The 10,322-nt window shown below is 40.3% G+C and overlaps 1 protein-coding gene across 4 annotated transcripts in view; it reads left to right on the top strand.

The window, feature by feature from the left end:
• Window positions 1-312: 312 nt before the first annotated feature.
• SOHLH2 (spermatogenesis and oogenesis specific basic helix-loop-helix 2) overlaps window positions 313-10,322 on the top strand; it is a 48,306-nt gene continuing 38,296 nt past the window's right edge. For all 4 annotated transcript variants that reach the window (XM_055360646.2, XM_063697261.1, XM_063697260.1 and 1 more), the window contains exon 1: window positions 313-1,946. In XM_055360646.2, the coding sequence (XP_055216621.2) occupies window positions 1,899-1,946 (48 nt within the window). In that variant the 5' untranslated portion in view covers window positions 313-1,898. The remainder of the gene's footprint in view (window positions 1,947-10,322) is intronic.

Raw genomic sequence — 10,322 nt, 5'->3', positions numbered from 1 at the left:
TCCTGTCTCAGGAACTAGTGACCTCAAGTGATCTCACCTCAGCCTCCCAAAGTGCTGGAATTATGGACACGAGCCACCACTACACCTGACCTTTTTTTTTTTTTTTTTTTTAAAGGAGATTGGAAACAAAAATATCTAAGTTAATTCTTAGGAAGCTTGGACTCATATTCTAGATACAGGAGAAGTTTATTATCTTTTTTTTCTTCCTTCAACACAGTAGTGATGACTTCCTCTCACATAATCTTAGGGGCTTTTTTTTTACTTAAAAGCAAATGAGTCCGTTTCTCTTTCAACATTGTCTTTGTCTATTAGAATTAGACTTGCTAGTCTAGACCTCTGGAGCAATGGAAATCTGGTGCTTGCGCATTCAGGACGAAATGCTCAAAGCTGCCTCAATTCACACCCTACACCAATGCCTGGGCAGGACTTCACCTGTCTTACATTGGTGAGCAAACCACTTCCCGCACAGATATTGATCTGGATACTGTCAGTTCCTGATTAATTGGAAAAGCAATAGAAGTGAAATTTATTACACTCTATTAAGACGTGTACAATTCCAAAAGTAATGCAGAATGATCCCATCAGAAGTTTATCTGCTCCTTTTCTTCCCATCAGAATTGTAGAGTATCACAGCTGTATTTTTGCATGCCCCCGGGATCTAAATCGGACCCCCAGGATACAGCACCAGCTGCTCAGGAACCAGGAGACTTGCCCAGGGACCGCCTGCAGAGATGGTTCCCCGGAGAGCTCCTCTGTGTTATATGCTCTAGTGAGATCCAGAGTCTGCAGTCATCCACAATAACCACCACACTTACAGCAGTGGAAAAATCATGGCACAGTAGTCAAGACACATCCGAGGAAGGATCCTCCGCGGGTCCTGACGCCCAATAGGTCTCAGTAAAATATTCAGTGAAGGTTGAGTAGAGGGGTTTACATAGCAGCAGTCACGAGAAAATTTTATCGCCTCATTGTTTCCGTTGAGAAAATAGGGACAGTATTTGTTAAATCACAGCACAAAAATGAAGTGTTTCTAATATTTTTAATTTTTTTTTTTTTGAGACGGAATCTCGCTCCGTCGCCCAGGCTGGAGTGCAGTGGGCGATCTTGGCTCACTGCAACCTCCGCCTTCCGGGTTCAAGCGATTCTTGTGCCTCAGCCTCCCAGATAGCTGGGATTACAGGCACCCATCACCACGCCTGGCTAATTTTTGTATTTTTAGTAGAGACGGGTTTTCACCATGTTGGCTTGGCTGGTCTTGAACTCCTGAGCTCAAGTGATCCACCCGCCTTGGCCTCCCAAAGTGCTAGGATTAACAGGCGTGAGCCACAGCGCCCGGCCTAACATTTTAAATTTCTTAGTGGTTTGGAAAGAAAGCACCATAGAAGTTCTCGCCTTCCCTGTCCTCTGTTTATGTTTGTTTAGAAAAGAGCAAAACAAACCCAAGTGTTTGCTAATTCCTAACATTTAAACTGGAAAGACTGCCCGTAAGAAAAGACTTAAAATTTTTAGAACATCTTGAGATGACGCCTTGCCTCCCGCCTCCCCAGGCGGCGCAGTGGGAGTGACTACGCGGGGCTTAGTGTCGTGAGAGCTGCCCTGGGAAAGGGACTTGGAGTGCGCAGTCAGCTAGTGACGCGGTCTCCTAAGGGTCCCCAGGACAGCTTGAGTAGCCCCGCGGGCAAGCCCCCGACCTGGGTTCCGCGTTGACCCCTCAGAGCGGCCTGCTGCTCCCCCACGCGCCAGAACCGGCGACAGGGCCACTTTAAGGGCGCCCGGGGCGTGCTCGCCCTCAGCTGCGGCCAGGAGCCATTAGTGCAGGGGGCGGGCCCGGGACGCAGCGGCTGTGGAGCTCCTCCTGCTGGGAGGCTGCCCCAGGACCCAGCACGTGCGCAGCGGCCATGGCTTCCTCAATTATCTGCCAGGAGCACTGCCAGATCTCGGGCCAGGTAAGAGGCTGTGGAAGGGGAGGCAGCTGCGTTTATAACCTCGCGGGCGGGCCCTAGGTCGGTGGTCCCCTCGGCCCTCAATGCCCGGCCCGGGGAGCTCTCATTGTCGGGGAACTGTGGGGAGCGAATAGCAGGAAGGGCCCGTTCCAGGGTGCGAGTCCACTCTCCCCGGGCGCCCCGAGCTGGGGAAGCGCGGACCCGGCTTCTGAGGGTGCCCCCGGGTGCCACCAGGCCCTTGGGGCCCGAGGTTGGGGGACGGGGCTGATTTATCTCGGGAGAGGAGGCCAAGGAAGAAAGAGAACTGAATCGTGTTATAAAGAAAACCCAGTAACTGATGAAATGTTCAGTGAAACTTATCTGGAATCCAAAAATTGCAGATTGCATCACATCAATTAATAAATGTGAATTCTCCAACTAAAAAAAAAAAAAAAAATCTTAGCCCTTGACGTTTCCCCAACTTATTTTTCGAGCAGAAGGCCACTTGTGAAGTTAGCTACCTAGAAACACAATTTAGTAGGCACTCTGGGGCTGGTGGCTGGACAAAAATGTGAACGATTTTTTTAATATAAGAAAGTTTGTTTAGGCGCGTTATTTTCCTGCATTCCCGTCTCTGCACAGCCGGGCATGCTTATTTTCAGTTTGGGCACTGGCGTGGCATCCCAAAGTGTCCTTCGTGGAGCTTCCACCCAAACAGGCAACTTTGTGTGGAACCAAAGCCGTGGTGGGAAGGGAACCTGCTCTGCACGCATTTGCCACCTCCATGGAAATCAAAAAGCCCACTGGCCTCTCTTGAAAGCACCTTATTTTTCAGCCCCTTTAGCAAAGCACAAAATCACTTTTGTAACTGTTTTCGATAAAAGTGAAAGGTGATGATTACCCCACTAGGAGGAAAGCGTAGGCGAAACCTCCCCACTCCAGAAAGCAAGGCCAGCTGGGGAGGGGGGCTTTCATCTTAGTATTTTCCGCATCTTGATAAATAGGAGAGAGCAATCTTTTGTGCTGAGTGTAGTCTTATTACCTCTTAGAATGCTCTGCAACTTAATTTCATCTCTTCTTAAGAGCAAGCTTTCTGAAATGGAATTAGGATCACTTTGAAGTGGACCCGTTTAACAGGTTTTGTTAATTTTTCAAGATGGAGGAACCTATTTAAACTGTAAGGAAAAATAGTATTTTATGGTGCAGGATTAGGCAAAGCTGCACAAAACGAATTCTGAATGAAATATCTGATTATCTAGTAGAACATAAATAATTGTGGTTTCCTCCCCTTAAGAGAGTGTGAAGCCCCAACTGACCCCTTTGTGTGCCTTTGTGAGAAAAGCCGCTTGCTCAGTTTCTCCAGATAGAGCTGTTTAAATCCCTTAACTCCTGAGGAAACTGAAGGCCCGCAATTGCCCCATGAGAGCCTCAGCCCTGCAGCTGCTGCTGATTGTGGGCTGCTCTGCTCCTGGTGATAAGAGTGACATAAATAACAACTCACTAAAATGTAGGAGTGATTTGCTTTAAGCACTTCAGCACCTGCTGTTACTAATTAAGGGTTTAGCCTGCCACAGATTGCAAATGGAAATCCAGTGTTTTAAAAATTGTAGAGACTAGAGTGCCCTGCATGTTACTGTGATCACAGAAATGAAACAGTGGATGAAGTGTCTTGGTGACAACGATGTCGTGTTATTAAAACCACCCACACTTAAAGAGTATGTACCAAGGTGTTAATAGGGCTTACCCTGAGTGGTGGAATTACACTTTATTTTCTTTTTTGAATTTTTTAGTGTTTCCCAGTGAATACATGTTACTTTTGTTTACAAAGGTGTAGTAAGCAATTCAAACAGAAAAAGATGTTTCATCAAACGAAGCCTAGCACTTGTTCAGATTACTGCTTGCAGGTGAAAATCTTAGATGTACTAAAAGGCAGTTTTCCAAGCAGAATATACTAGAAACATTTATTCCTTTTTCTTTTTGTCAATAGATCTTTTTTATCGACTGTGTTCATATTACATTGTCAACAACATATTTTAAACTAAATAAATATTCAGATTTATGTTGATTATAAACTATTCTGTTCATTTGAGTTATGGAACTGGGATAGTGAACTTGAGCAGTGTTCTGATTTGTCCATTAACATTCCAAGTGTGCTATGGCACTGATTTTGTAAGGCAGGGAAAGAAGCATTTGGCAAAAGAGCAAATCAGTTCTTTCCAGAGCTGCTTTATGTCATACCCGCTCTGTGCCATGGTGCAAGATGCTATGAAAAACTTCAGACTCCTGCACAGAACGGTGGGTTAGTGGTGCTTGTTTCTCCTCATCCCTTTCCAGATCATCTTCCTACCTACCCTCAGATTTCTCCCGACTTTCCACTATGCATGTTCTGCCCTTCATAACTCTTTCTTGACTTTTTTTTCCCCCAAAAGGCCGAGAGATTCTGGGGACACTGGAACTGAGCCTCTAAGGGGAGGATAGTGCAGTCAGAATGCCATGTGCTAGCTAGGGAAAGGCTCAAGCTAGGCAGTTGATTCCTGTTATTTTAAAGCTCATGCTCTGCAGGAGGCCCTGTTTCCTGAGCACTGTGATTCAAACAGTGCAGAGCCCAGCATGGACACATTTTCCTCTCTCCCCTGGCCCCTCCCCTGCTAGGTTGATTTGACGTTTTCTGTGTTCTTTGTGCTCAGTTCGGTATTACTTGCAAAAACATGGCAATAACTACCACCTGCAGGGCACTATACAAACAGTTCTCATAACATTCTTGCAACGTAAGTATTTTGATCCTTCAGACGAGGATCACTTAAGTGTCTTATTCAAAGCCACTGGTAAATAGTTGAACTAAGTGACAAGACTGTGGTCTGTCTGCCTCAAATGGCTTTGCTCCCTTCCCACTGCATCAAGCTGTTGAAAAAAGATAACACCCTTAGTAGAACTGGTCATACTCTATTCTTCCTATATTCCAAGGATTGAATGCCATGCTTTCTTATCAGCAGAGAAAAGGGCTATTAGAATGTAAGCCCCATGAGGGCAAGGACCTTGTCTTGTTTGTTCACCTTGTGCTCCTAGCACCCAGCCCTGTGTCTGCCCTATAGTAAGGGCTCAATAAATATCTATGGAGAGAATAAACATCAAGCATATTTAAGCAGATACATAAAGTGGCAGGATATTTTAAAAGAAAAAATAAACCTTACTAATAGAAAGTTTTACAAACTATATCCCAGGACACCCTAGTTTATATGTGTTATTTTAGTGTGATTATTAATGGCACCTCCTTTCATTCTCAAAAGTGCCTCAGTTTGGAAGATCAATTACATGGTCATACACCCTGATTGTACTAGATAGGTTATTTTTGGGCATTCATATTTGCTTCAATTAATCAGGTTAATTAAAAAACAAAACTATAATTGCTCCTGTTGTGATCACTTGTTAATGACTGTTTCATTGTTTGGCTTTGGGTTCACAAAGAATATATTTGCATAGAAGAAATCACGTGCTGTGGTGGAGATTCGCAAACAATCTGCGCTCACAGGCATCACAAAGGCTTAGAGTCCCATGCTGCTCCTAAAGTGCTGCTGGAAATGAGGAGTGTTTATAAAATGAAAAGGAAACACACTAGTAGGGCCCCAACGCTCTCTACTGTAGAAATTACATATTTCAAAGCTCATTTAAAAGTGTTGTGCTGTGTTCTTGGAATATAGAGTATTGAGGGAAGTAGAAGGAAATAAGTTTGGTGAAGTAGGTTGGTAGCAGGCTATGAAACACCATGCTAAGGAGTTTAAATTGGTATCCTGTTTAGAGTAGGGTACTGCAGGTGAAGGAGATTGGCTCATGATGATTGAGCACACAGGTCAACCTCCCCATCTACCCCAAACTCCAGAGCAGATGTTTTCAAAATATGATGATTCCTTCAAGTAAATATCATGGAAAAATAAGAAGGCAGGTATTCCAAATTAAAAGATCAAGGAGATATAACAACCAAATGCAATGCATAGTTCTTAGTGGGATCTTGGTTTGAACAAAGCAACTTCTCTCTGAACGTTAAAAAAAAAATCCACCATAAAATGTGACATTTAGAAAGCAAATGGGGTCCAATTACACTTAAAACAAAAGTAGAAAATCCACAGCTTAAAAGACACAAAGACAAGAAATGCAGTGATAAAACAATTTTAGTGATAGTCCAGGCTCAATGTTGACAGAAACAAAGATGAAAGTAGCCCAAAGGGTGCTCACCTGCTTTGAATTAGCTGGGTACAGAACTCCCAGGCCAGGTTGGCCCCCTGGATTTACCCTGTGGACTCTCCCAGCTCACTCCTACTAAAGCAGGAGCAATGGTGCCTTTAACTTAAGGATAAAACTCAGGAACTATTCTCTAAAGAAAATGAACTATACATGAGATGAGGACTCCTGGTATGAGTAATTTCCTGATCTCTGTAACTGAAAGAGGAAAGGAAAGGCAGTTCTTTCCAGGAGGAAAATAAACTAACATACTTGGTCTTCAGAGTAGAGCCCACCTTGATTTTGACAATTAGCTGGCGCCAGCCTTTCTGCTCTCCAGCCTTTGCTTTCACTCATCCTGCTCACTCTCACCAAACCCATAGTCAGTTGTCCCATTAAAGGAGGCCCCCACTGAGGAAACACCACCTCAGCTGCAGGAGAAACTGCCTGTTCACACCTACTTAGTTCTTGATTCATATTTATGTTTGGAAACAAAGGATTGACAGACATTAACAGAACTAGACAAATGCACAGATTGAACGATTAAAGAGACAGATTTTTAAGGTGCTATAGTCTGAATGTTTGTGCCCTCTACCGAATTCATATGTTGAAATCTTAACTGCTAAGGTGATGGCGTTAGCAGGTGGGGTCTTTGGGAGGTGATTAGGTCATAAGGGAGGAGCCCTCGTGAATGGGATTAGTGCTTTATAAAAGAGGCCCAAGAAAGATACCTTGCTTCTCCACCATGTGAGAACACAAATAAATTGCCATCTATAAACCAGAAATTGTGCCATCACCAGACATTTAATCTGCCAGTGCTGTGATCTTGGACTTCCCAACCTCCGAGCTGAGAAATAAATTTCTGTTGTTTATAAGCCACTCAGTTTATAGTCTTGTTATAGCAGCTTGAATAAACTAGGACATAAAGGAATAGAAAAAAAAAACTTCTAAAATTTGAATTTGTATCTGTAGAGAGAATATCACATCCTAAAAATAGCAGGTTATGAAAAATTACCCAAAAAAATCTTAGAAATTAGTAATTCACATTAAATGGATTGAAATTATATAAAAAAAAATACTTAGAAGGAGTGAAGACTAAGCTGGTAATCTGGAAAATGAAGAAATCTCTGAGAGAGAAGTCAAGGCATGTAGGATCAATTTAAGACATCCAGCATCTCATAGAAGATTTACAAGGAGAGACAAAGACAACAGAAAGAAGGAAATAAAGAAATAAGAGAAGAAAATTTTCAGAGCTACTGTGTGCCAAGTAGGATGAATAAGATATGTACTTAAACACAGCCTAGAAACTATCAGAATGCAGAGGAAAAAGAGGAGAAAAGCATCCAAAGGAACAAAGCAGCTTATTCTTTTCATTAGCAACTTGGATTCCAGAAGGAAAATTCAGAGACAAAGTGATTTTGACCTTATAAGTATTTGCTGGGTAAAACTTGCACTGAATTGTGAGAGCACAGTGAAGATGTTTTCAGACTTGGTAGGACTCTGATGCTATCAGACAGTCTTTAAATAATTTTCTGAGCCTGTACTGCAGTTCAGTAAAATGAATCCAAGAAAGAAGCAAATATGAGATACAAGAAACTGTGAGAATCAGAGAAACAAAAAATTAAGTGTAAATGTTAATAAAAATGTAAATATTTAATAATGATTGGAACTAAAATTCCAGATAGTCATAGCTTGAGAAGTATATGGGGTGGAGGGAGACATGTTAAGGATGCTGCCTTGTTTGGAGAGAGGCTGTAGATTTAGATTAACTCTACATCTTAATTGAAAATGGCTATGTATACTTACTAATAATTAAGTATTTCTGAAATTTTGGTGGCCAAAGTGGAGTAATTTGAGTAACAAAATAAATGATAGTATTGGATTGTAACCCAAAGAATAAAATAAATATGTCCTTACTGATTTAAATAAACAATTGACTAAATAAGTAAATGAGGGAGAAGGAACATATCCTCCTTACATAAGATTTCCAAATCATAAATGTAGATGGAAGGAAATAGAAAATCACCAATGGAATGTCATAGTAGTAATTGCTACAGGCAAGATCCACAAATGAAGGGCAGGAACAGAGGGTATAACTTTCAGGAGAAATGGGATATTTGCAAAACCTCAAACCATCTCCACTAACATATTTATTAATTACTGTGATGGTTTTAACGTACATCCACAATTGTTTGATATTCCTCCCTCCAAGAGGTGCTACTTTAGTCCCTTTCAATTGAGTGTGGCCAGACTTAGTGACTGCCTTCTGAAAACAAGAATGTGGAAAGGATAAACAAGTGACTTAACAGTGGAGAAACCTTGCAGACACCATCTTAACCAAGCGACCAAGGCGAACCTCCCTGGAAATCTCTCATTGATATATGACACCATAAGAAGGGGGCGCTCATGTCCATGGTATTCTACCCAAAATCTATAGTCCCAGTCTAATTACGAGAAAACGTCAGACAAATCCAAGTAGTGGGACACTCTACAAAATACCTGACCAGCACTCCTCAAAAGCCAGTAAAAACTGAGAAACCATTGCATATTAGAAGAAACTAGGAGACACGAGGACTAAGTACAACCTATTATCCAGATGGGATCCTGGGACAGAAAAAGGCTATCAGTGGAAAAATTGGTGAAATTCAAATAAAGTCTGTAGTTTAGCTAGTAGTACTATGCTAATATTAATTTCTTAGGGTTTTCTTTCTCATGGTTAAAAAGCCTCTCACAATTTCTTAGTTTTGATAAACATACTATGATTGTAAGACGTTAATATTTGGGGAAGCTGAGTCAGGTGTTTATGAGAACTCACCATACCCTCTCTGCAACTCTTCTGTAAGTCAGATTAATTCCAAATAAAAAGACAATTAAGCACTTAAGGTACAAAAATTAGGGATTTCACTCCCAAAGCATTATAGGAGCAACAGGATGGAAAAATGAAAATTTGATCAGCCTAAGAGTAGCTATGGAAAAAAAAAATTACAGTAAATAGGAAGCCTGAAATAATAAATGGAAGGGAATAAGGTCATTTCACATTAAATTGTAAACGTTCACAATTAATTGATATTAGCTAATTCATTACATTACATTAATGAAGTTAATGTACACTAGTTAATGTCAGTAATGTAATTACTTAAATTCATACATTAAAAACTGAAAGATCAGATTGTAAAAACTGTAAATTCAATTAAAAGCTATTTACAAAAGTCACAGAAAAGATGATAAAGAAAAGTTTAAAATAAGAGGGTATGAAGAACTAAGCTGTGTATCAGAAAAATAAAATTTGAGGTGAAAAACAAAGGGCAAGGAGGTATGTTTTATATAGTAGTATTTGCTATATAGAATCATCTATATATATACACTAATAACATACTATATAAACATAGATCACATATGTTGTTAAATATTATAGTTATATATTTATATAATATCATGAACCTTTATGTATTTAACCCATAATTATAAATATAACCTATGATTAGAGAAATTGATGGATTGACAAAACCATAATTAAGGAGATTTTGATACTCTTCTTTCATAAACTGAAAGATCAAGTAGACCTAATATAAGCAAAGAAAGAATTAACAATTTTGTTCTAAAAGATATATAGAACTTTATGCACAACAGAAAATAGGCATTGTTTTCAAGTACCCATGGACGATGAACAAAAACTGTGTATTAGGCTGTGAAGAAAATGTCAACAAATTTTAAAAAGTAGATGTCATGCAGGACACATTCATTGTTGACAGTGCACTGAAATAAGAAATGAGCAACTAACAAATAGTCAAAAAAATAAAAAACCAAACATACTATTGCCTTGAAAATTAAAAACACCTTTATATAGGTATTTAATAAAAGTCTTAGATTAAAATGGAACTATCAACTGAAATTATAAACTAATTAGCAATGAATGAACATGAACTCACTATATATAAAAATTTGTGGGGTACAACAAAATGCCACTAGGAGGAAAATTTAGATCCTCTGCTTTGCTGCCCAATAGAACTTTCCACAGTGATGAAAATGTTGTGTAATTATACCGTCTGATAATCCACACTTACCACATGAGGATGTTGAGAATGTGAAATATGGCTAGTGCAACTGAACTGAATTTCAAACTTTAATTAATTTTAATTAACATAAGTTTAAATAGCCACATGTGGCTACTGTATTGGACCACAC

Source organism: Gorilla gorilla, chromosome 14 (assembly GCF_029281585.2).
Source record: "Gorilla gorilla gorilla isolate KB3781 chromosome 14, NHGRI_mGorGor1-v2.1_pri, whole genome shotgun sequence".
NCBI classification, from domain to species: domain Eukaryota; kingdom Metazoa; phylum Chordata; class Mammalia; order Primates; family Hominidae; genus Gorilla; species Gorilla gorilla.
The sequence above is the reverse complement of the archived record's forward strand: the minus strand, read 5'-3'. Positions and strand labels throughout refer to the sequence as shown.